The 25,486-nt window shown below is 54.7% G+C and overlaps 8 protein-coding genes across 8 annotated transcripts; 3 read left to right on the forward strand and 5 right to left on the reverse strand.

Moving 5' to 3' along the window:
* Positions 1 to 432: 432 nt before the first annotated feature.
* On the forward strand, positions 433 to 2,453 carry EX895_003588 (uncharacterized protein; the record flags this gene model as incomplete). Its single annotated transcript, XM_029884186.1, has 2 exons — positions 433 to 661; positions 1,201 to 2,453. 2 exons carry the CDS (start codon positions 433 to 435, stop codon positions 2,451 to 2,453), a joined length of 1,482 nt encoding a protein of 493 aa, XP_029739559.1.
* Positions 2,454 to 3,211: 758 nt separating this feature from the next.
* On the reverse strand, positions 3,212 to 4,681 carry EX895_003589 (uncharacterized protein; the record flags this gene model as incomplete). The annotated part of the gene is made up of 1 exon (XM_029884187.1): positions 3,212 to 4,681. The coding sequence occupies one exon, from the start codon at positions 4,679 to 4,681 to the stop codon at positions 3,212 to 3,214; it is 1,470 nt and encodes a 489-aa protein (XP_029739560.1).
* Positions 4,682 to 7,995: 3,314 nt separating this feature from the next.
* EX895_003590 (uncharacterized protein) lies at positions 7,996 to 9,156 on the reverse strand (the record flags this gene model as incomplete). The annotated part of the gene is made up of 1 exon (XM_029884188.1): positions 7,996 to 9,156. One exon carries the CDS (start codon positions 9,154 to 9,156, stop codon positions 7,996 to 7,998), a length of 1,161 nt encoding a protein of 386 aa, XP_029739561.1.
* Positions 9,157 to 11,141: 1,985 nt separating this feature from the next.
* Positions 11,142 to 12,536, forward strand: EX895_003591 (uncharacterized protein; the record flags this gene model as incomplete). Its single annotated transcript, XM_029884189.1, has 1 exon — positions 11,142 to 12,536. One exon carries the CDS (start codon positions 11,142 to 11,144, stop codon positions 12,534 to 12,536), a length of 1,395 nt encoding a protein of 464 aa, XP_029739562.1.
* A 5,088-nt stretch (positions 12,537 to 17,624) lies between these two features.
* On the reverse strand, positions 17,625 to 18,302 carry EX895_003592 (uncharacterized protein; the record flags this gene model as incomplete). Its single annotated transcript, XM_029884190.1, has 1 exon — positions 17,625 to 18,302. One exon carries the CDS (start codon positions 18,300 to 18,302, stop codon positions 17,625 to 17,627), a length of 678 nt encoding a protein of 225 aa, XP_029739563.1.
* Positions 18,303 to 21,064: 2,762 nt separating this feature from the next.
* On the forward strand, positions 21,065 to 22,018 carry EX895_003593 (uncharacterized protein; the record flags this gene model as incomplete). The annotated part of the gene is made up of 1 exon (XM_029884191.1): positions 21,065 to 22,018. The coding sequence occupies one exon, from the start codon at positions 21,065 to 21,067 to the stop codon at positions 22,016 to 22,018; it is 954 nt and encodes a 317-aa protein (XP_029739564.1).
* Positions 22,019 to 22,500: 482 nt separating this feature from the next.
* EX895_003594 (uncharacterized protein) lies at positions 22,501 to 23,154 on the reverse strand (the record flags this gene model as incomplete). The annotated part of the gene is made up of 1 exon (XM_029884192.1): positions 22,501 to 23,154. The coding sequence occupies one exon, from the start codon at positions 23,152 to 23,154 to the stop codon at positions 22,501 to 22,503; it is 654 nt and encodes a 217-aa protein (XP_029739565.1).
* Positions 23,155 to 24,044: 890 nt separating this feature from the next.
* On the reverse strand, positions 24,045 to 25,483 carry EX895_003595 (uncharacterized protein; the record flags this gene model as incomplete). The annotated part of the gene is made up of 2 exons (XM_029884193.1): positions 24,045 to 25,225; positions 25,459 to 25,483. 2 exons carry the CDS (start codon positions 25,481 to 25,483, stop codon positions 24,045 to 24,047), a joined length of 1,206 nt encoding a protein of 401 aa, XP_029739566.1.
* Between the last annotated feature and the right edge of the window lie 3 nt (positions 25,484 to 25,486).

Raw genomic sequence — 25,486 nt, forward strand, 5'->3', positions numbered from 1 at the left:
CGGCTCCCGCTCTCTGCGCTTTGTTGGCTTTTCGTTACTTCGCGCAATATCCCCGCGTCCTCCGCGCGCGCGCCTTCCGACGTTCCGCTGCAACCACGCTTCTGCAACGAACGGCTCTTTCCGCGGCGTCTCGTTTCATTGGACGGTCTTGCTTTTGCTGCTCGCTGCCAAAACTATTTTCCACCGTCCTCGACGCTGTCCTCCTCGAACAACGACGACGTGGTGCGGACTTGCAACTGCTTCTTCCTGTTCTTCTCGCCTGGTTCGCCGACGTCGCCTTCTGTCCGACCAATCCGCGTTGACCCTTTGTCCCCCACATCCGCCGTTCCGCCCATCCCTATTTGGTCCTTTCCCCCTCGCTTCTCTTTCTCCTCCCCCCGCCACCATCCTCCTCCTCCTCCTCCTTTGCATCTCGACGTCGACACCAAGTAGATGTCTACGGCCCGCCTCAGCACCCACGCTTCCACCCGAGTTTTGACCTCTTCTGCCCGCTCTTACTCGACTTTTTCGACTCGAGTTGCTCGCAGCGCCAACACCCGCACCCTCTCGCAGAACGCATCGCTCCTGGCTTGCGCTCGCAGCACCAACTTTGTCAGCACCCGCGCTTCTCCTTCGTTTGCCGTCAAAGCTCGTCTCTTTTCCACCACCATGTCTACTCAAGGTACGTTTTCGACTCGTTCTCCCCATTGTCTATTCAGCTCAGGGTGCGTCGGCGAGCAGCGCCCAGGGTCTGGTCCGCGCTCGCGCTCTCTCTCTTTTCGAGTCGCACAAACAGCCTTGCTGGCTCGAGCGGGGGAAGTGAAGATTTAATGTGGAAAATCCCATTTATCTCCTTTTTTTCCTTTTCGCCGTTTCGCTGTTGGATTTGGCCGGTCTCGAATCTCGACAGCTTTTTCGATTTTCGCGCCGCCCGGCATCTGTTTGCGCCGGAAGTGACGGCCAAAGTGCCCCTTCCCGCCTTTTGAACGGCAAAGACAGCCGAGCGCATCTCCACGAAAATGCAAAGCCGTCCGTCCGTCTCCCCTTAACCCAAGGCTTCTTTGGTCCTTCCCCGCATTGCTCCACGCTCCGCCCCACCACCTTCTTTCTTGGCCTCTGTTCCGTCTTGATCTTCTGCCGTCACTTCGGTTACTGACGTTAACCCTCTTCGCCCCGGTCTAAAAATGTCACTCGTTCGTCCACGCGGTTCGGCGTCGCCAGCCAAGATCAAGGTCGCCAACCCGGTCGTTGAGCTCGACGGCGACGAGATGACACGCATCATCTGGCACAAGATCCGCGAGGACCTCATCCTCCCCTTCCTCGACATCGACCTCAAGTACTACGATCTCGGCATGGAGCACCGCGATGCTACCGACGACAAGGTCACCGTCGATGCCGCCGAGGCCATCAAGAAGTACAAGGTCGGTGTCAAGTGCGCCACCATCACCCCAGACGAGGCTCGTGTCAAGGAGTTTGGCCTCAAGAAGATGTGGCTCTCCCCCAACGGCACCATCCGCAACATCCTCGGCGGTACTGTCTTCCGTGCTCCCATCGTCCTCGACGACCTCCCCCGCCCCATCCCCGGCTGGACCAAGCCTATTATCATCGGCCGTCACGCTTTCGGCGACCAGTACCGCTGCCAGAACTTTGCCGTCGACAAGGCCGGCAAGTTCACCATGGAGTTTACCCCTACCGACGGCTCCGAGGGTCAGAAGTGGGAGGTGTTCAACTACCCCGAGGGTGGAGGATCCGGTCTCGCCATGTACAACACCACCGAGTCCATCACTGGTTTCGCCCACTCGTCGTTCAAGATGGCGCTCGAGAAGAACACGCCGCTCTACATGTCGACCAAGAACACTATCCTCAAGGCGTACGACGGCCGCTTCAAGGACATTTTCCAGAACCTCTACGACACGATCTACAAGAAGGAGTTTGAGGCCAAGGGGCTCTGGTACGAGCACCGCCTCATCGACGACATGGTTGCTCAGATGATCAAGAGCGACGGTGGCTTCACCATGGCGCTCAAGAACTACGACGGAGACGTCATCTCGGACATTACAGCACAAGGGTTTGGCTCGCTTGGAATGATGACCAGTGAGCTGCTCACGCCCGATGGCAGCATGATCGAGTCCGAGGCTGCCCACGGCACCGTCACGCGCCACTACCGCGAGCACCAGAAGGGCAACGAGACATCGACCAACTCGGTCGCTTCCATCTACGCCTGGACGCGCGGCCTGGCCTTCCGCGGCAAGCTCGACAAAAACGATGACCTGGTCTTCTTCGCCAACGCGCTCGAGGAGGCGTGTCTCGATGCGATCAAGGCCGGCAAGATGACCAAGGACTTGGCGCTCATCTACCATGGCAAGGGCATGAAGCGCGAGCACTACGTCACCACCATGGAGTACATCGACGAGGTCGCCAAGCTCCTCAAGGCCAAGCTCGCGGCACGAGGCATCGAGGCCGGCAAGCTCTGATCCGCGGAGCCGCTTCCGTTGTCCTGCTGGCCTGCTCAACCTTGGGGGATGTGTGGCCACCGTGGCTGTGCAGCGCGGTGCCCCACCCCCGATCAAGCATGTAGCCCGACTTGCCACCAAAATGAAACGTTTTAAGCGTCTACTTCTTGCGCATGCGCCCGAGTCCGTGCGGTTTGTGAGATCAAGACTGAGTTGCCGACGAGCCGGTTCATCCGCTCCTCACGAGGAGGTGAGGCCGTCAACGGAACGCTGAAGGAACGCGACGTTTTGTATTGTGCTCACCTTGTGCCGTCCCCTGCTGCTAGCAGCCGCCATGCATGCACGCTAGTTCGTGGACAACTCGTCTTTCAACGAACAGGACATAGAAGAAACGAGCACGTTCGCTTTGCCGTCGACCGTCAGGCGTCCAAGAGGGTGCGCAAAGGCAGTTGCAGTAGCTGCGCGGCTTTCACGCAGTGAGACAAGACACTTTGAGGGTGGATTCGCACGGGATTTTCATTAAAAAAGCGGGTGGGAAGGAAGAGCGAATACGAAAGGCAAAAAGAGAGAACGTGCGATCGAAAGTAATGAGGAGATCAAAAAGCTTTGCCGGCAATTGCACGTACTTCGTCTGACAGAGCAAGCGGAGCCGACGGCGTGAACGCAAAGTGGAAGCGGAAAGACAAGGCGAAAGGGAGGGCGGGAGTCGAGAAAACAGGGGCTAGGGGATGGGAGCGAACGAGGGGGAGGGGGCTCATTGTAATCCCACAAAGCCCCTTTTAGTTGGCAACGCTGCGACGACGCTTCTTTGCGAGTCCGAGCAAGTTGGTCAGAAGACCTGCCTGTCCGTTCCTCTCGATCTTGGATCCGGGGAACTTGCTGTAGTGCTGCGCAATGTTGGAGTTGAAGCTGTTGCAGGGGTTACCACCCGCAGTTGCCAGCTTCTTCCAAGGAGCCGTGAGGTACTTTCCAACAAAGTCCAGAGCCTGTCCCGAGGCTTTGTAGAGCGCATTAATCTGAGTGGGCACCAGTTCCTCGATGCCGATCTGGTAGAGGTAGCAAGAGAGCGCCTGGGGATCCTTCAGCAGCGTCTCGAGGCTGTACACACCCCCGGTGAGGTTGCCGACATCGACACCGGTGAACGTGTTGACCTTTCCGGCATTACCACCGACACTCAGCAGGCTGGGGTCGATGGCGGCGGCGCTGAGCAGGGTCAGCACAATGTCGTCCAGACCGAACGTAGCGGCAAGCGGACGGCGGGTCCAGCTGGGCAGCAGCCTCTCGTGTCCCGGAGTGTACTTGAGACCCTGCTCGGTTCGCTCCACCGAGAAGAAGGCCAACAGGTTCTTCTCGTCGAGGTACAGTCGGTTGTATCCGTTCTCATCGACGGTGTTGTTCGCCGCAAACTCAGCGACGAATCGCTCGGCCGCGGTTGTGACGACCAGTCCACCGAACGCCGAGTTGAAGAACAACGGGTTGACCGCCACAGACTGGTGCCATCGGTTGGACTTGTGCTTGAGCATCAACTCGGCCGTGTATACATCCTTGCCCTCAGTCTGGTCGTTGTTGCCGAGATCGAGAAGGTCCTGGAAGTAGGGAAGGTGCACCTGGACGTTGTCGTGGTTCGCACCGGGCTGGTAGTAGTCCTGTCGCACAATCGAAGCATCACCCTCGTAGATGTTGTGCGCATCGATGCCGCCGGGGGTACCGAGCAGAATATCGGTAACCTTTCCAAGCCCCTCGGACTGATACGGACCACCGATGGACCAGCTCAGGTCGAGGATGTTGCCGTTGAACACCACAGCATAGGCATTCAAGGCGAGGCCCAGGTCGAACTCGACACCAAACACTTTGCCGATGGCATCGATTCCCTGGAACAGGTTGGTCACACCGTTACGGTTCAGGTACCCATGGTTGGCCAACAGGTTGAGACCGGGACAAGGGCCACGGATATCGTTGGGACCGGGAGGGATGAACTTGTGCTCCTCCGAGGTCAGGTCGACGTGCTGCTCTTGGGGATTGAACTTGAAGCTGGCAGGGTTGATGAGGGCGTGCAAGGTACGCTGCTCGAAGCCAGTGTTACCGCTGTGGTTCGTGGCTCGCTTGACAAGCTCCTCGCCTCCCTTGATCTTGGCAGCTTTTTCGAGGAAAGCAGAGTAGTCGACTTTGCTCAGGTCACCGTAGGAAGGGAACGCCGTCACACTGCAGAGCAGGACGGATAGAAAAGGAATGAGAGTCAACAGCCTCATGTTTGGGGATGGGGAACGATGGGGAAAGGTGGGAGAGAGATGGAGAGTTGATAGACGAAGACCCCATCATGAGCATCTCTAAAGGGTAGTTCTTATACCTTTTGCCCAGCCCAAGTCCTTTGGCCCAGTTCCCTGGACCGTATGCGCGGGTTGCTTGCGGATCACTCGATGCGATCGAAACACCGTCGTAACAGAAAGTGTACGGTGCAACCCAAACACTGTCCCAAACAATCCCCGCAACCGACGCCGACTGAATTTGATCGCATCGATTAAGTCTCTCACTTCGATCAAGTTTCTGCCTCGTCTCCATTCCAAAAACCTAGGGTGAAAACCCAATACAGGGCAGTAATATGGCGCCATCCTGAAGCGAGTTCTGATGGGACGGACTCTCCTTGTCTTGGAATATCCTGGATGATGATTGAAGCGCGAGAGGGACGGCGGACGGAGTTTTGGGTCACAGTGACCCGTCGGCAATGTCAGACAGTGCAATCTGGGGCGGAGGCCCATCTGTCACAACGGCGAATGAAACTGACCGTTGATCCCTTGGAATGTTACTAATCGCCTCGGCTGGACGGACCAACCAGAGTCGAAAGATTTGAGGTCGATGAGGTGATAGCGGTGGGCCCTCGGGGTCCACTCGGCTGAACAGGGCCACCTGGCGTCGGAGGGTGCAATCTGGGTCAGAAACCCCCACCTGTGGCAACGGCAAATGAACCGAACAGACGTTCCTGTGGAAAGTTTCTAGTGTACCTCGGATGAAACAACCAACTAGAGATGGAAGATTTGAAGGGCAAGAGGGTGCCAAGCGGGGTAAAGATACTGTAGGTGTTTGCAGTTGATGAGCCTACTCTGGCTGGTCAGGGCAAGCCTTGTCTGCATTGCACCGGGGACTGGACTGGCCCAAATTAGAACATTTGAACTGGATGAGGTGATTGGCGGGATCTTCGCAGTGTTGCAAGTGACGGCCCCCCTCGGCAGTATACAGTAGTGCGGCCTTTTTTTGAGTTGCAGTTCGGTGGAATCCTGTCATGCTTGCGTCGAATAACGCCATCCTTATTTAGCAGGCGTAACCACGTGTAGCCGAGATCGCGTGCGAAATGCCATGAAAGACGCACGCCACTCGCGGTGTCGATCCTATCCCTTGGCAGGGTCCCACCCCGCCAAATTGCAGCGAAAAAACGCGCCGCGAACTACTGTATCAGACCTGTCCTATACTGCAAGAACAATTACTGTACTGTACCATGCTGAACAACATGACTCGGCTTGGAAACCTCGGTAAGGCTAGCTGCAGGCATATCGTACCGAACTGGGTGATATCGATGGAAAGCTTAGACAGAGTACTTTCCGATTATGCCGTTTACAATGTTTGAACTACTGTACAGTAAGAGTCTATTTTTTCTAGCTCGTCCTCCTCCTCGCTTTCAAACTCTGAGAGTCTCTTTTACTGCGCCCCACTAAGATGCACCTTTGGAGTATGACCTACAGTAGATGTGCTGCAGAGAGCAGAACAAAAGAGACAAGCTGAGAAAGCAGAAGGTGACTAGAGCGCACAAAGAGGTGGCAATCCTTGTCAAGGGGAAATTTTGCAGAGAGATAACCGAGAGTGATAGCCGAGAGAGACAACCGTTTTTAGTACTGTACTACGCCTTCAATCAACGATCGCTAGGTAAGCAAAGGCGTGCGCAACAAGCACTACTGTCAGGAACAAAAGGGGGGAAGGGCAAAAGTCCTTCCCCACGGCAGGCTCCCTTGCTTAACACCCGAATTCTCAGGCCCATCTGATCCGTTCACAGAGGCCTCTACTGTAAGCACCAGTTTGCAGGAATGAAGAATTGAAGCACCCAGGTAGACAGCCACACGACTGAATGCTCGAGCATGCAAAGTACAAGCTTTGAACAAGGAAGACAGAAACTCCTTTGCTCAGTAAGGGACCCAGGAGGTGGCCCTGCATTTGGCATGAAGCACTGCGGTTGGACAACCGGGGTTCTGGAACTGGGTTGTATGGTACGGCAAAAGAGAAATTCTCAACCGCTCAATCGATCTGCACGACGGCTCGAATGGGTAAGGAAAGCCGACCACACCCGAAATAAACTTGAACCTCCATGCTGCGGCCACAGCTGCATGATATGCGGCTGTATGTTTTGCAGCGGCCTTTGGTCACTTGGATTGGGTGGCAAATGGCTCAAATCAGCTGATTACGATGAGAGACTAGGGGAAACAAAGGACAGGAAGTCTGGTGAAATGACGAGCTTAGATGGTGAAACCAGGGCCACGTTGTTGCGGCGGCAACGAATCCGCTGGATGGAGTATTTGATGGATGGTGAGCAAGCGGCAAAATTTTGAAACTGTAGAGAGAGAGCTGCTGTTGCTGCAGCGGAAGTGATTATTCTTGTTCGGAAATCACAGTCACGCCATTCAGTACAGCGAAACTTGCCGACCCTTCTCTTCTCGGATAGATTAGACGAGATGCGAGTGCAGCTAGCCCGACCTGACTCCGTGTCTCTCTGTGTTCTGAGGAGTGCTGCTAATTTCAGCTCTCCGCTGTGTCGCCTGTGTCGAAGTGATGCTGCGGGTGGGGATCAGCGACTCGAAGACGGACCTCTTCCACCGAAGGGCTACGACAGAAGATCGCGATACATCGACTGCACTTTGGATGTCCCGCCACCGTTACCACCTGCCACTTTCTGCCATCAGCATTCCCTGACTCTTGTATCGATCTCGTCGCCCACGATCTCTCTCTCTCTCGCGTCACTGGCCTTGAGCAAGTCATCATCGATCGACTGCAGCATGGCAGCTTTGCGTTTTGAGAATGTGCGCAGGTTGTGAGGGCCGTCCTGAAGCATGCGGAGCAGTGCAGTGCGCGGTGATGCTGAAAGATGTACGCTTCATGCCCTTGGCACATGCTCCCCGAAACCATTGAAGGGAGGTCGTGACAAAGCTTCATGCCAAGCATGCCGTCCACGCTCATGCATTGAAAAATCAGCGCGGGGGGCTAATCAAGAGCCGCAGGAATGGCAGTCATCATGGTTGCGGAACTTTTTCACTCTGGCTGAGACGTGGCGACTCTACAGACTTAATATTAATCTCCTCCTTTGCTACCCCCCTAGTTGCATTTCTGCCTCATGGATTCAGCTGTATCGTTCATACTTTGTCTCACGCGTCCATCCACGTCCCTACTTTGGTCAGCGTGTCAAACACGAGGCCAGTCGCAAACACAAAAACAAAGCCAAGGAAAAACGGCTTGATGAATCGAGAATCGAATATGACACAAGCTTCCGATCCTGAGTACGACCTGGGTTGAGGGTGACACGGGTTCAGCAAAGGTACGAGACGTACTTGTCAAAGTCGGTGTAGTACGTGTTTGCGCCCACATCACCCATGGTGTCGACAACCACGTAGTCAATGTAACGGCTGAGATCGTTGATGAACGCCTGTTTGACGCGGCGTGCGTTTTGGTCGAAGGTTTGAGCCGCCACGTTGTTACTCTGGAACGACCAGTAGGTGCATGAGCCGCGCGAGAGCGAGCCGGCATCCGGGTTGGGCAAGATCGACATGGTTCCACGGGAGTTCTGCTTAGCCCACTTGAGAGCGTTCTCTGCTCCAATAGCAGCGACGTGATCTCCCGCGGCGACACTGGCACTAACATGCGTCAGATCCGCCGAGACGCTGTACTCTTCAGCGTCGCGCCAGCAGGCCAGGTAGTCTTCGATGGACAGTTGCGTCTGGAAGACGTTGATCTTGGGCTGACCTCCGTTGTTGACCAGTTCGCCGTTGTTGATCTGCGGGATGATCTTGAGGCCCGTGAGACCGTTGTAGTTGGCATAGGCCGCGCACGTCTTGGCGCCCTGGTAGCGGTAGGAACTCGAATCGATGGCCGAGGTGGCAAAGAACTTGAGGTACACCGAGTTCTGCAGACGGTGCGAGCGCACCAGATCAGCAGCCTTCTCGAAGATCTCGGGATTCTGGATGTCGAGCACCAGGAAGAACGGCCTGCCGCCATTGCCGGCGATCAAGTCCGAGAAATGGCCTAGCATCTCGTCGAGCGTCTCCATCTTTTGCGTGCCGTCCGAGACGAGCTGCGAATTGCGACCGTAGATCTTAAGCGGTGTGTGGTTCCACTGATTGCCCGTACGCGAGTCGATCCTGATGCCCGCCACGGACGGCTGAGCACCTAGCGCAACACGCACCGAGTTGAGCCGTCCATCGTAGTTGTCCACGGTGGTGGCGCGGTTGGACAGCACATCGTGCGTCACCATCACCACGCCGTCTGAGCTCAGACGAAGATCCAGCTCGACACCGGGCATCTTGAGGTCGTCGGCACGGTACAGCGCTCCCACCGTGTTTTCCGAGTTGGCCTGACGGTCGTCTACATCGTGAAAGACACCACGGTGAGCAATCGGCTGCCATCCGAACACTGGAATGCTCGAAAGAGCTACAGCAGCGATCACATAGGTCGAGAGCTTGTGCAATTGCATCTTGAGGACAAAGTGAGGAGGTCTTGGAAAGTCTGTCTAGCAGGTTGGTTTGACTGTTTGACTTTGCACCAAAAGAGGCCTCTGGGAGCCTCGCTTATATAGCTTTAGCATGAGTTGTTGACGGATACCCATCCTCCTTGTGAGCAAAGGCAGTTGCTCCCTCGCAACGAGCAAGAAGTGTGTGGTTCCAGCTTCAAACGCATCTGACCAGCCAAAGGGTGAGCACAAGCGCCGCCGAACGTGGAGTCAATGTTCCAGGAAGAACTGAGACACGCTGATCGAGGATGAAGCTGTGTCGTTCCCTACGTCCAGGAAACGTGTCATGCTGCCCATCGCACGTTGTGGTTGCGCAGAGAAGGTCTAGCTTCAGCTTCCACAGCGCAACAATGGCAGGTTGTCGGAGAAGAGACGACCGTCCTGTAGGGTAAAGCATGGCTGCTTGCGTTGGAGGAGGAGAATTTCGATCGAGGCTCGTCCACTCTGAAACACAGCTCTTCAGATCCTCGTAACGAGGGTTGCGGCACAGCGAGAGCGCTTGTGGAACTTGCCAGCTTCGCTCTTTCGAGAAAGGTGGACTACCTTGAAGCCAAGTCGAGCTTGCTTAGAGGGTTCCTGAGGTGTCCCCATTGGGAAGAACCGATCGCCATCGGCACAATCTGCATCACATGATCGCGAGCGAGCGAGCGGTGTGAAGCAGTTTGAGTGGTGCATCCATCTGGCCGTCGCAAGACCGTGGATCGTAACTTGCAGCTCACGGTCTGAGTCAACAAACCTGATGGGAACCTTTCGTAGCACTGGAAGTGATGGAAGGAAGAAGAACAGGATCATTGTGTTGGACACTATGATACAGCGGTGAAAGGAAGGCAGGCGTCCACTAGCGCCGTTTCGGCCCATCTCGATCCGAAGTCGGGGTGAGATAGCCGAAGTGCCAAAAAATTTGTTGCTGCCTGTTGCTGCCCGTCCCTGGGCGGACGGGTATGACCCGGCGGATAAGAGCGGATAAGCGCCCTAAAACGCTCGAAAGCATTCCTGTCGAGCCGCCGAGGTAGTCAGTCGTCGGTGGAACTGAAGGATCGACGCTCGTCTAGCAATAAAAGACAGTTCCCATGAAAGCGAGAGCGGGGTTTTAATGTACCTGTGCTCGAGCAAATGTGCAGGCGATTGGAGTACAAACTCAGCAGAAGGCGTTTTCTTGCATGATTCCTAGCTTGTCCGCGCCCTCCGTCCCCCGCACACGTTTCTGCATTGCGTGGGAACTGCTTTCGCAAGATCATGGTCCCTCAACCCGCACGTGGTGTATTTAGTGCGATTGGCTCGTCTCCCCTTTCACCCTTGACTCTCAAAATTGGCAATGCTGGCTTGTAGCTCGCTTGGTGCTGCCTCGGGAACAAGCTACTGTGCATTAGGAACACGCTTCTGGGAACCGTTGTGCTTAGCCGCTCGCCTACTCAGCCCCACCGAGGTGACCGACTAGCCACGCACGTGGGCCTCGATGCCACGCGAGGCTGCCGCATTATGCATTTTCGGCAAGAAGGAAAGGCACCGGGGTTCCTGAGACGTTGCATTAGATCGCTCGCGTAGCCGGCCATATCAAGTTTTCTGCGGATGAATGAGCCAGCCTCAGTGAGCATTGGCTCTGTGTCTCGGTACGGTCATTGTGTCTACCGATCCTTTCAGTTGAGTAATCGATGGCTCGTGCAATTCTGTGTGCACGTTCTCACAAAAGGTTACCGGTCAATGGAAGGGAAGAAGCTGGCTTCACTAACAACAAAAAGTATGTCTTGACCATCACCCGCTTTGTGCAGCGCCACGTTCAGCGAGTTGGAACGAGCAATCTTGGCGTCTGACACAGGCGCCGGGTGATGCTCGTCGTCTGGCTGAAGATACTGGCTGCTAGGGTAGCTACAAATATAGGAGCCAACCCAATCAGAAGCTTGCTACGTCTTTCCAACTCAACGTCTGATCACCGTACCGGGGCTTGCACCATGAAAGTACCAGTCGCCAGCCTGCTTTCGACCGCACTGCCTCTGCTCAATGGCACTCTTCGACAGGATTGCTTTGAGCCAAGCAAGGAGGTGATCGGCGCGCCTCAAATCTCTTTGCCACTGCACAAAGAGCATGCCAAGCCGATCCTCACTTCCTGGCCGGCTCAGCATGCTACAGACGAGCACTGCATTGTCAAGCCGCTCGGATGGGGACGAGACGATTCGTCCCAGATTCAAGAGGCGGTGCTGAGATGCGGCAACGGCGGCACCATCACTTTGCCTGCTCCGTACACCTACACCATCTCGAACCGCATGTACATGAAGCTCAACCGCGCTCGACTGAACGTGCACGGTTTGCTCTCGTTCACGCCGGACCTGGGATACTGGATCGGCAAGTCGCACCGTGTCGAGTTCCAGAACATGAGCACCGCATGGATCGTCGAGGGCAACGACTACCACATCAGCGGAGGCGGCTGGCAGCAGGGTGGCGTGCTGGGCAACGGACAGGCTTGGTACGGCCGCGCTGCGGGCCAGAGCAACCAGTACGGACGGCCCATTTCGCTTTCGTTGTACAACAGCACCAATGCCACCATCGATCACTTTTCGTTCTACCAGCCTCAATTCTGGTCCATGTGGGTCCAGGACTCGCGCAACGTCCACATCAACAACATCTTTATCAATGGCACCAACACGGATCCGGCGGGCAACTCGTCCAACTATGCGACCAACATCGATGGCATCGACACGATGCGAGTGGATGGACTGCATCTGCATAACTGGAACTTCCGTGGCGGCGACGACTGCTTTGCACCCAAGGGCAACACGACCAATGTGGTATTGCGCAACTTTACCTGTGTCGGTGGCGGTATCGCGTTTGGCAGCGTGGGCCAGTACCCGGGCAGCCCGGACTACATCACCAACGTGAGCGTCTCAAACATCAAGGTGATAGGCGAGGTTTCGGCGCAGTATGGCGGTGCGACGCCAGCTGGAGGTGCGTACTTCAAGTCGTGGGTCGGCGTCTCGATGGGCGAACCTCCGCAAGGCGGCGGAGGAGGTACAGGTCGCGTGAGCAACATCTCTTTTACTAATATGGAGGTTACCAACACGACGCAGTCGGTGTTCATCAACAAGTGCTACTACAAGGTCAAGGGTCAGGCCAACTTTTGCGATACTTCGACGTTCCAATTCGACAATCTCAGCTTCAACAACATCTCGGGTACGGTGCGAAGCGCAGATGGCATCAATCTCAACTGCTCGTCGCTGGCGCCTTGTCACAACATCAGCTTCGCCTCGGTCAATCTAACGTCTCAGCTGACCAACAAGACAGCCCGAGCGGTTTTGACTAACACCGTCAATGTCACCGGCCTCACCAATAAGACCATCGCCGCCGCCTAGCTTGGGGCAGTAGCCATGGCACAAATCTCGGGGAAAACGGCGTGCGATCTTCCATCAAAGTCGCTCGCCAACCATGTTGCCGATGGGGTCCTCCCCCTTCCAACTTTCAGGGATGGAGGAGCCCTACCACAACAAAGCCCTTTGTCTTCATCCTACGCTTCGCTACAACAAACAGCAACAGCAATCTCAACAACCTCAACGTTCTCACACCAACGAAAACCGGCCACACACGAAAAACTTGGGCCTTTCTCAAGATGCCGAGCGTCATCGGTCTTCAGCAACAAAATCGCAAAATCAGCGCATCTTCCAGCTGGGCTTCAAGATATTCTTTTGTCAGACGTCGACTCTGAGTGTCTTTGGTCCTTGTGTCTGGGAGCGAGCTGCTCACTTTGCCGTCAGCTATCTGCTGTCGTGTGGGCAGGGCCACACCTCGCATGCTGGTTGGCAGGTGCTGGGAAGCGGCATTCGCTTGGCCGTCAGTATGGGCCGTTAGTCGACGTGTAATCTGCCTCCTGAGCAAGCGAGTGCGCATGCTAGGGTGTGGTGGAGCTGCAGGCGTACGAGCGTCTTCAGTCACTCAACTTTGGCCGCTTCTCTTGTCTTCCATAGTACGTAGGCTGTCGTCCCCCAGTCCAGCTTCCATCGTCCGACTGGCAATCCGTCAATCCCTTCAATAAAACGTTCCTTGCAATCAAGTACTGCAATTCGACTTTGCCTCACGATAGCTGTGGCATCAACGATAGCCAGGCTTAGTTCTTTCTTCCATCTCACCAACAACAACGGCAAATACGAGCTCAACTTTTTGGACATACCGCTGCAGAGACTACGGATCAGTACGGCTGGGGCTTGGTAGCCGGCAGATCCGACGCTCCCGAGCAATTCCTTATCCTCAATAGTACGTCCACCCAGTACCCGCTGCGAATTATCGACTGAAGCAAGCTTCTCTGGTTCTAGGTTGCACACGTTCACCTCCACGGTCACATTACACACACCATGTAGCTTCGCCTCAGTGGCGTCATCTTATCGACTTACTTACTCAATAGAATCTTCTACATATATATACGTTTATGTTGTGAGAAGCGCGTGTGAAGTATCGGCTCGCATCAGGCCGATCTCATGAAAGGATTCGGTGTTTTGATCCTCTTTGATGTGAGAACGTAACTATGTCCGTATTATGCGCTGTGAATCATCTGTTTACTCCATAATTGAATGCGACATGTGATTGTCTTATACTGTTGGAGACCCTGGCATCTTAGCTTTCTAGGGATGCACCTTGCACGAGGAAACAACAAGATCGTAGACTATCCTTTGTGTTGGCAAGTCTTTTCTCTCTTCTGGGCACTACAACAAACTTGTATCGATACGGTGATCTTGCTTGGAAGAGTCTGTCTCTCCCAACCTGTTCTGGCTCAGCCGCTGAAGCGCGCTATGAGATTCTAGCCCCCTTCGCTCTTGAACAGGTGCCGTCAGAGGATAGGCGTTGTATGCTAAGGATCTGGCAGTAAGTGGCATGCCAGTCAGCAGACTGCTTTGGTGCGACATTGGTTTCGCTCCTTCGGCAAAGGTATTCGGACGTATCCGCATTTCCGGACGTTCCCGAAAAATGAGGCGCAAGCGATATACTGTATGTACTGTGTAATTCGTTCTGCACGCACCGACGCGAGCCAAGCTAGCTGGCTACTCGCCACCATTCGAGCAAACCACGGGTGGCACAAAGAAAAGAAAAGAAAAGAAGCTCGAGTGTCGTTCGATGGGTGTCACTACGCGCAAGCTGGATCTGGAGGAGGGAGTGCGTGCGATCAGAATACCGACCTACGCAGCCCGAGCGTGCGTTGCTTTTTCTTGCGCTACCTGACGTCTGTGTTTGAATTCCACTTTTGGGGGTTTTAGTCACCGAGCAGCCCATCCGCGCACGATGATGTAACATTCAGGCAGAGATGATCCAACCACACGATCCGGTCTGAGCCCAATGCTTTGACATGACTCGATCCAGTCACATTGCCGGGGAACTTGCCTGAAGTCGTCCGTGTACCACCTCCAGCTTGGTGGAGAGCTGCCAAGACCTTGGTCCGCAGCGCTTGAACGGGGGAAGATTTCAAGGTACCGTCGACGGGATTGGCGGTGTCAACATGTGTGTGCTTGGCGACACCCTGTCTACAACGCCGCAGGGATTGCCATTGGGTTCAGGTATATATAGTATCCAATGGGTTGAGCCTCTTTCCCCCCTTTCTTCTGCAAGACAACCTTCACAACCCACCCCCACAAGACCGCCAACGCCAGATGTCGTTTACGTTTTTGAATGCTTCCACTCCCGTCAAGCCGGATTGTGTGCTGGCAGGGAGCCTGGGTGGAACGCTCAATTGCGGCAGTTACTATCTCACCAACGTCACCTCCGTCAGCAGGTTCAATGATTCGTGCCTGCAGTCCGAGTGGCCGCACTCGCCTGAATTCCCAGTGGGCTTTACCTTGGTTCCTGGTCGCAACATCCTGGACTGCATCACCGCCGAGGAAATGAAGAAAAGGCCCGTCTCCTCCAGCCCCACCCGAATGGCAACTAGCCGCACGGTGTGGTGCTTCGTTCTCCTTTCCATCTTTGCCGCCATCCTGCCCTCTGCTTGCGTTACTTAAACCAGGGCCCACAGCAACCCAAAGTTTGGCATCTCAGCAGAGACTGTATGATGAAGAAGAATTGACCTATTGTTCTACTCCCACGTACGAGCTGCTATGGGATCCCGCTTTAGAGGTCCTTGAGAATGTGCACAGAACACAAGACACTTTGCTTGCTCTCGAAGGTTGCCCATGTTACTCGCTGCTCGTCTGATTGCATCTTGTACTGAGCTCATGTGCGAAGGTCAGAAGATCCTTACAAAGTCTGAGACCGTGATGGTGTCTGATTCACGTGCAGAAGAGATGGGAGAGCAACCAAGAGTCTTCCGCATGAAAGCCTGTTATTTTGTTAATAAAACAGCTTTGTAACAGCTCTGTACCAGTGCAACGGCGCCATTCATGAGCCAACGATGGAAGTTCAGCCAAGTTTTAGCCAATCCAACCAAGAACAAGTTGGTAAGCTCAATTTACATTAACCATAATGATGGTTGGCAGAAGAAACGGAAGTCTCGCATAAGTCGGCCGACTTTCCCAAGGAGTTCCTGGCTAATTTGACTCGGACTGAGAAGTAGCATCGACGAGTGACTTCCAGCGGCTGACTTGCGCAGTGTCAACGTTTGGAGATACGAGGCGTCAGACCAAGTTACGGCCGAGCAGCTGCAGCTGAAAGTCTCAAGTAACGGAAAAAGAGGAGCCCGGTCACGCTACCAGCTCCGCCCATGCGTCTGCTTGCTCAAGAATCGACCGAACCACCTCTGCAACGCCTAAGAGCTCCACCTCGTACGCCCTGAGGAAGGCAGATTTACATTACCTCTATTCACCAACCCCTGGTGAAGGTCGCTCGGTAGGCATGATCGAATTCAAAGCGTTCAGTGTCAAGCTCGCCAACTTTCTGTGGTCCTGGTTCTCTCCGCATCGGACTAGCACCAACAACGACCACCAGGCGATCCACAACTCGGATTTCAAATTCATGCTCGACGATAAAGCAACCGCAGCCAGCAGTCAGATCTTTTCTTACACAGCTACTGAAGGCGTCGCCTCCATCACCTTTAACAACGGTTGTTTCCAGCTATACTTCTGGGTTGATTTCTTGACGCTGCAGACGTACTACTACTGCATTCATGCCGAGCCATACGGTCAACAGAGTACCCTTGCTGCTGCTGAGAGGGGTGAGCTCGAGCTCGATAACCTTCAAGAGGCCAACAGCCAAGGTGCCTGGCAGCCAAGAAGGAAAAGACACTGGCAGCAGCGGTTCAGAGGCCGCCATCAACGATGGCAGCAGCGTCGTAAGGATCGAGTCAAACAAGAGCCAAGTCGACCCACTGTGGGAACTGCAGCTGGAATGCAAACAGGCGCTGCAACGGATCGGTGTTGGGCATGGCGACATTCACTTTCGCAACTTGCTTTGGAGCGAGGATCTTAATTCGGTGGTTGTCATTGATTTTGGCGGACGCTGTTTCTTTTGAGCTTTTGGCCGCTCACGCCCTCGGAGATCTAGTTTGTCTCGTGCAGGCAGCGTGTGCACGCGGCTTCAGCCATGCTCGTCTCTTGGCCACCACCGCACCATTTTTCTCCCACTGATGACGTGCTTCCACCTCTTGGGCAGTGTTGCACTCTTTGGGCAAATCAATGCGCAAACGTTGTTGACGTCGTACAGTAGTGACTACAGGTCATGTTTGCTGTTACGACCATGTTGGTAGAATTCTGATTCGGGTCTGAAAGCTTTACAAAGAGGCGAGCGGCAATCTCGCTTTCGACAGGATTTCCCACCTGCGTGTACCCACAGTTGTGCCCTCTTCACTCCCAAATGTTAAAGAAGTCCGTTGATAGGGTACATGGTGCGCGACACTCTCTTCAAGAGTTTCGAGAAGACCCTCAACTACAAAAGATCACGTTACCGGTCTTGTCTCGAATGTGCGCCAACAACTGAGGCCACGTCTGCTGCAGGGTATGTTGAAAGGTGTGGCAGTCGCAAAGGGTAGTCAACTGCGTGCCGTGAGGCGATGCCGAACTCACCTTGATGGCGAAGTCTCGCATCTCGGTCCGTTCAAACACTTCACGTATAGACACGACGACCACAAGTTGTAGAACCAAAGCACAAAAAGGTAACGTACGCTTCATTATAAGTGAATGGGAGAGCTATGGAAGTGAGACAAATTAAGATCTTTGTAAAAGTGAGCTACGAGATGTACGAACATCGAGCTTGCAGTAGTCGAGAGTGTAAGGGCAAGTTGAGGAACAGAAAAGCGGATGAGAAGGAGACAAGCTCTAAGCTTCTTGAAAGGAGCGTCCGGGAAACCTTCAAGGCGTCGAATAGACAGACAGCCTATTGCCTTGTCCCTTAGAGTCCAAGGTCCTCGGCGGCCTTGTTGAGCTCGGTCACAACATCCCTTCGCAGTCCGAGGTCCTCGAGTGCTGCGTTCAATTCGGTCACTACATCGCCCTCTTGCGCAGTCCCAAGTCCTTCAATGCTGCATTCAGCTACTGGATCACTGTCTCGCGCTTTCGCAAGCCCAAGTCCTCCAATGCGGCATTGAGCTCATCGATCAGGTTGGGGTCTTCCTTAGACCTCCTCTTCAGTCCAAGGTCCTCGGCGGCCTTGTTGAGCTCGTCGATGGCGTTTTCGCGCTTGCGTAGTCCCAGGTCTTCGAGTGCAGCATTCAGCTCGTCGATGAGGTTCTCGTCGGATCGCTTGCGCAGTCCCAGGTCTTCGAGCGCAGCATTCAGCTCGTCGATGAGGTTCTCGTCGGATCGCTTGCGCAGTCCCAGGTCTTCGAGTGCAGCATTCAGCTCGTCGATGAGGTTCTCGTCGGATCGCTTGCGCAGTCCAAGGTCTTCCGAAGCTGCGTTCAGTTCGTCGATGACATTGCGCAGTCCAAGGTCCTCGGCGGCCTTGTTGAGCTCGTCGATGAGGTTCTCGTCGGATCGCTTGCGCAGTCCCAGGTCTTCGAGCGCAGCATTCAGCTCGTCGATGAGGTTCTCGTCGGATCGCTTGCGCAGTCCAAGGTCTTCCGAAGCTGCGTTCAGTTCGTCGATCAGGTTGGGTTTTTCGGCAGAGCGAGCTGTAAGCTCGTTGGACGAGGTCGACACGGGTGCAGCGAACGCGGTCGAGGCGACAGCCAGTGTGACCAGAACGACGACAGATCGGAAGTACTTCATATTGTGTACGTGGAAGCGCGAAGAGGGTGTTCAAGGGGAAGATCTGGAGGGATGAGGATAGACAGGGGAAGTAGATTGGGAAGCTGGTGCCTGAGCGATGTCTTGGATCGAGGTAAGGGGCAGTCAGGTCGCGGGTTATATATCTTTCAAAGTGGCCTCATCGACTCCTCTGAGAGAGAAAGCGCAGGAGGGGGCTCCAGGAAGTTGGAAGAAACAAGCTGCTATCGAGGAGAGAAGCGCTCAAGCAGTGATCATGCGAGCAGCTATCGAATAGGACCTTTCGGACGATCAAACGTGCAAGGGCCTTGTTCACACGACAAGTGCTTTTTTCCCAATGAATTAAAGTTCACGGTCTAGCTTGTCCTCATGACAACATGCTCTGGACCAAAGAGCTGCTCGAGATAAGAAACCACGCTAACGAGGCGGCGATGGATAGGTCTCGTCTATGTGGTGATCTCATCGTCATCTGCACGCAGGTGGGCAGGCAGCATCGCATAGCGCAAATCACCACTCCCGAGTCGATGTGTTTCGGCAGAGATTATTGGTACCAATACGGACAAGAAGATCACTGATAGGCAAGTGACGTCCGATGGAACTAGAAGAACAAGCGAGAGTGATCAAGCCATCGGATCCTCCTCGCTAAGAGAATGCTGCAAGATAAGAACTTGACAACTTCCTGGCGGAAGAAAACACGAGGGGGGGGGGGGGGGATGGGAGATGGCGAGGTTCGGGCAGCGTTGGTGTCGAAACCAAGGACTAGTATGGTGACTAAGAGTGCTGGGGGAAAGCCCCGTGCAAGCGAGGGCGAGCTGTGATGTCGACTTGCGCATCTGGAATCAAAATAAGCGTGGACTGGAAGAAAGACGACAATGATCTGAGGGTGCGGATTGGATTGATGACATAATGATAGTCCAATGGGGACGGACCCTCGGCGATCAACTTAATGGTAAGGGGTAGGAAAGCATGAACGAAGTGTGATGTGCAAACAGCAGCTTTTGCATCTGGAAGCGAGAGATACTTCGATCAAACCTTCTTCGGAATGGAGATGGCGGCGGCGGTCACTCCTACCGTAAAAAGAAGGTCTCCATCTGTATGACGGCATTAAAAAGAAAGCCGAGAGCCGATGGTCTTGGCAAAGAAGTCTCTTTGCAGAAGAGCCTGCGGCTACTCGGCGGTATACGAGCAAAGCGGCGGTCTCACGCAAGTGCCATGTCTTCTGCATCGCCCTAGGGGGCGCGTCGGACATTGTCTCCAGCTTTCATGCAGCATTCACACGCCTGTCAATGCAAACTATCTTCAATTTACCACCAAAGATAAGAGCTCGCTTGCGCACTGTCGGTGACTTGTTGTTCGGGCCCAAAAATCAGCGAGAGACATGCCTATCTAAGCGAGGCATGTCAGACGCGCTTAGCGCAGTTGGACATCGCGAGGATGACCGTGAGGTCTTATCTTGAGCGTCGTCGCATAGAGACTCGGCTTTGAACTGATGACGGAAGAGCAATTAGTTCGTTTGACGTGGTGGACCGACGGCAGATCACAAGTCCTTGCTGTTGTCGTCATTCATGTCCCGCAGGAAACTCCTGTCCTCCGCTTGCTACCTGTCCAGTTCTGCGGGCACCAAGCAGCTCAAGCTGCTCAATCCCGTGTGCATTGTTCGAAAGCACGTCGCGTTCGTCAACTCTATGCTAGCCGCAGGTTGGATATCACAGCGTGCTTGCAATCTCCGAAAACCTCTTCGCTTGGCCGTGCAGTAGCGTGCAATCGAGACGAGTATCAACGTTGTTTGGATTGCGGTCAACATATGATACTTTGATGTTTGGTCTGTCCACTATGCGCAGCGACGAACGCGGTCTTGTCTCATTGGGCCTGCACCAATCCATGTGTCAAGGTGTGGATGAGTCAAAAAGGTCTGAAAGATAAGCCGTTTGGTCTGCGTGGATTCCACCCGCAGCCCTGGTTGAATGCTCCGTTTCGACCGTTCGTGTGCTGTTTAAGCAGCTTTGTCGTCCGGCAGCGTACACGGCCTGTTCTGCTAGCTTTAGGAGGTTCCTTCCATATCTGTTGTCGTCCGGAAAAGGCAATCCGGTCGATGCGTGACACATCTTTCTGAGACCAAGCGGGCTCCACAAACAACACAAAACCTGTCACGGTTGTCATAACCGGGGAAAGCAGATCAATATTGACAAGCATTGCGGACCAGGATGAACTAGAGGGCTCTTTGGAGGAGTCTGTGTTCCTCCAACTCGACTCGCACTAGCACACCTGCATTCGCACGTCCAACTTGCGAGAGACATGACATTGATTGGAAACTGCTTGTAGGTTTCGTCAAGTAAGAGCGCCTCAGCTTTCTAACCCAAAACCGCTGTTACAGAACTAGTACCCCGCTTCCGAGACATCATCGTCACCCGCTAGCGTCCGGTTCCGAGCCCTTTAGGAGGTTTCAAGCAGATGTCAGGCTAGACGTCTGGCTGTGACGAACATGTCAAGAGCGATTATTGCAGTTCATGGCGGAATTGACAGAACGATTTATTGGCTGTGGACTCTGATGGCGTAACAAATTTGTAAAATTGCAAGTCACGTGTCGTCGACGTCCGAAAATCGGCGGATTGCGAAGAAATGCTTTCTTGTTCGAGATTTGGATCCTTTCAACTGTCTCCCACTGCATAACCAACCATTCCAGAACACCGTCATCACACGGACTTGTCCACGCACACACACTTTCACACACGATGGCGAGTTCACTCCCTAAGGCTACGATCAGTATGCGCTCTCTCGCCAGGGGTTTCACTTCCAGTGCCAAGACCTTATCCGAGTCGACCTCGTCTGCTGCTGCTGCACCGGCTTCAGCCTCTGCACCTCGTCCACCACGATCCAACAAGCCATCGCAGCGATTGTCCCAGTCGGGCGACAGAGCCTCAGAACGTCTTCGTGCGGGCCAACGCAATCGCTCATCCCAGCAGACCGGTCAAAACGGAAACAAGACTGCGGGCAACGATCGACGCAACAAGCGTCTGCCTTCGGTGTTTGATGCTGCATCAGCCTCGGCACGATCTCGTCCCAATGGAGGCGCGCGAGTCAAGAGCTTGACTCACGGCTCTCAGAGCAAAGTCCCCGCTCCTCTGCCCACCACCGACTGGAACAGCCCGCTCTTCTCGAAACCCGGCTTCGAGCGCATGCTGGCATCCGCTCCGCGTGCCTCGTCGGTCTTCGTCCCCGACCTCGCAGCTGCCGCATCTTCTGCACCAGCAGCGAGCGGCAAGGGGAAAGGCAAAGCTGCTGCCGCCCCTACCAAGGTTGCTGGCGCGAAACTCAACCTGCCTGGAATCAAGACGGCGGTGAACGCGCTCAAGCTCCACATCCGACCGGGAGGACGCAACATCCTCGGCCCCGTCAACAACCCAACCGCCGTCGCCTCTGGGGTTTTGTCCCACAACCGCGTAGCCATCTCGTCTCGAGCAGCGGCGTCCGACAACAAGTCGTTGGCCGAGGAACTCAAGGCGGCCAGGATCGCACTACAGAACGAACAGATTGGAGGTTCGTATGAGCGGTTTGGGTCGCAGGCGGTGGTGAAGGCGGCAGGTGTGCAGGCTAAGGATTCCTCGCCGCCTGCCAAGGCTGTGCGGGATGCGGCGCAGGCTCTTGCTCTCAACGCTGATCTTGCTCTTGAAGCAAAAGGCTATGTCGCAAAGACCATCGCGGAGCGATTGAGCGCTTAGACTAGGATATCACCCTAATGTGCCATTGCCTTATCCTCAGTCCCTGTTCAGTTTTTGCAATGCCAAGGATTTCTTTCCGTTGACTCTCTATGTCTAGCCGTGTCTGTCAAGCTTGGGGCAAATTTGCAAGAAGAGAGATCAACATTGCTCAAGACAATATCAAAGGTATGGTTCGGTCTGAAGGATTGTTCGTTAGCCAAGTGAGAGAGCGATTGTTCGACATGGCTGGGCGGGAGCCTCTCAGCTGGTAAAGCGCAGCTTGTAATCCGTAGTGTTTTGGGTGACGTACACCTGCACGCCGTTCTTCAACGCCTTCTTTGGCTGCCAAGTCCACTGCTCTCGCTTCTGGGTCGCTGGACCACCAAGGTAGCTGATCTCAAAGTCACCTTGTTCGGTCTTTGCAAGCTGGAAGAAGCTCTCCTCCTGAATCTCCGTGTCCTGGGTGCCGCACGAGTCGGACAAGTCGGGAAGATAGAATTTGGTCACAATACACTCTTGGTGGGAGGTCGGTATTCGTCGCCCAGCTGACCGATGAGCATCGTGCTGGGATTTGCCGACTGCGCGTCGCCCGTGACTTTGGTCGACTTGAGGTACGACGTGCCGGCAGCGGAAGAGGGCGCAGGATCGAGGCTGAAGATGCGGTGGCCGCCACCGCCAAACGCGTTGGTGCTGACGGGTCCATGTGTGCTGCCGAGGAACACCGCCGAGTAGTACGAGTAGAACGAGTCGGTCTGGAACTGGAAGTGCTGCGCATGCGCGACGTCTCCGATCGCAGTCACGTCGTTGAACCTGCATGGCTGTGTCTCGACGTGCGTGCGGGGGTTGTCCAGATCATGCAGCGTCACACACTCGCCATTGGGCGCCTGGATGTAGCCCTGGTACGTGTCGATCGCCCCCTTGCCCTGGTACGGCGCAGGCGTGTGCAAGCAGCTGAAGAACTCAAACATGGTCTGGTTCTCATACGTAGGCACCGTGGAAGCGACAATGTGTTTGGAATCATCAACGGTGAGATAGGCACCGGGCGGGGTAGTTGCATAGATCCAGATGGAGGTCGAGTTGTATCCGAATGCTCCTTTGCCCAGGCTCTGGCACTGGGCGGGCGCAGCGGCGGTGGTAGGGGCCAAAGCAATAGCCATGGCTACAGCCGAAGCTGCGATGGTCAACTTGAAATGCATCCTTCCTTTTAGGCTTGAAAGAGGGGGACGATGAGGCGATAGAAAGGGAGAGTCGAGGAAGGCTCGAATCCGTGGCCTTATATGCCTTTCCATCTGTACAACGCTTTGCTGTGTGTACCTTGTAGGCTCATGGTAGGCTGGCTGAGACCAACCCGGTAAAGCGTTGGCACCAAGAGTGAATCGCATAAAGGAGCAGCTGACAATGTCTCGGACTGTCAATACCACGCCTTTGCTCTTGTTCCGACGTCAACGCCGTACAGGGTCCAGCGGTGGACTCAGCTGACGCTAAACCGGACTGACGTTGCGATCCGAAGGAAGCGGATTTCCGCGGGAAGCAAGGCACCAGCGTCGATCCTACTTGCGGTCACATGCTCGTATTGCTGTTCAGCGTCGGCGATCCGTTCCCGACCGATCTGAAGCTCGGCTGACGACAGTTTGCTTTGACATTTGGACAGCTTGGCGTCCTTTGGCAGAGATGGAATTCGAAGACACGACAAACCGCCGGTGTTGAGACGACAACAGAAATACAGATTAGGAGTTGCAACGACCGTCAAGAATTACAGCTTGTTTGCCGTCATCACCGACAACTGGCCTGCTGGCTTGCAGTGAGGGACGCCACCAACTCACAAGGCCCTCGGTGTGGCTGGCAGAGCGCATCTTGAGCTCGATCATCTTTTGCCTCGAGCTACACGGCGTTCAATCAAGTTTTGATTGGGTGCACTGATCGCCTGGATGCCATCACACTGCACAGACAGCGAAACATCAAGATGCATGTCACGGAGAGGATCCACAATCAAGACTATGCAGGTGATGGATCGATGTGACCGGTGAATCTCTGATTCAAAGAGGCCTTAGGCGGTGAAGCGCAGCTTGTAGTCGGTTGCGTTAGGGCTAACAAAGATGGGAGTAGGGTCGCCAGAGGTTTGCTTGGCAGTGGGTGTGGGTACCCAGCCGTATTCGCCCTTTCCGGGAACAGGGGCGTTCGGGCGGTTGGCCCCGTCGTTGAGGGTGCCCAAAAAGTTGACCTCGTATCCAGCGTTGGTCTTTGCGAGGTGGAAGAAGCTCTCGAGCTGCACGTTCGTGTTGTATTTGCCACAAGGGCTGTCGTTGTGGCCGGGGAAGGCGGGCTCGTAAATTCCGACGCTGGATCCTTTGGCATAGTCCCCGATGAAGCACGAGGGAACATACTTGCCGTTGGAGGAAAAGTGACCGTAGTGGTTGTTGCCGTCCGCCTCGTAGCCCATGTAGCTCGAATCACACGCGTAGAAGCTAAAGTATGGATTTCCAGAGCCGTTGAGCAACGGCTGCAAAGAGTGGGAGTCGTCGACAGTGTAGTTGGCTGTAACGCTCTGGACGTCTCCGGTCTTAGTGTTGACCAGCTCGAGCGTGCCGTTCTTGACAAGCTTGCATTCGGGGAAGGTTTTCGCAGGGACTTTGTAGGTTTGACCGAGGTAGCCGATGAGCATCTCGTTCTTGTTGACCGACTGAGGCTGGTCGTTCTTGCCGTACACGAGGTAGTTGTTGCCCACGTCATTGACCTTGAAGTGGTACTCGCCACCGGCGCCGAGCTCGGCAGTGTCAACGGGACCTGCAGTCGCACCAAGGAAGACAGCAGAGTAGTAGGAAAATTCTTCACCGCGTTGGAACTGGAAGTTCTGAGTGGCGTCTACATTACCCATGGACGGGTCGCCGCTGAAGGAGCATTCTGCGGTTCGAACATAGTTGGATTCGCTGTCAAGGTCGCTGATCGTGACGCACTCGCTATTGGCGCCCTGGATGTAGCCCTGATACGTCGCCAACGAGTCGGCCGTGTGGGCAGCTGAGGAGCAGTTGAAGAACTTAAACAGGGTCTGCACCTCGTAGGTGGGCTTGTACGACTCCCTGATGTAGTTGTTGCTATGGTTGTGGACGGTGAGCCGGTAGGCAGGAGGATCGTTGGAGGCGACGCGGATGGCGGACGAGTTGTAAACAAACGCGCCTTTGCCAAGGCTGACACACAGTGGCTCTTGACGAGACAGGGGCAGCAACGGTGCTGTGAGCGAGAGCAAGGGCCACTACGGCCGATGCTGCGATGTGGGTCTTGAGAGGCATGTTCAAGAGCGCTTGTTGGGTTAACAGGAGATAGCTAGGAAAATGTTGGCGAGTGCAAGTGTTGTTGGAGATGGGTGCTCAAGTGGAAGCCTTATATGACTTTGTGACGGCTTGTGGTGATGATGCGTAGACCTAGTAGGCTCGTAGCCAAAACCTTGGAATTGCACATTATACCTGGTAACGAGGAAGACGATGGCATGGT

Source organism: Sporisorium graminicola, chromosome SGRAM_21, assembly GCF_005498985.1.
Source record: "Sporisorium graminicola strain CBS 10092 chromosome SGRAM_21, whole genome shotgun sequence".
NCBI classification, from domain to species: Eukaryota; Fungi; Basidiomycota; class Ustilaginomycetes; order Ustilaginales; family Ustilaginaceae; genus Sporisorium; species Sporisorium graminicola.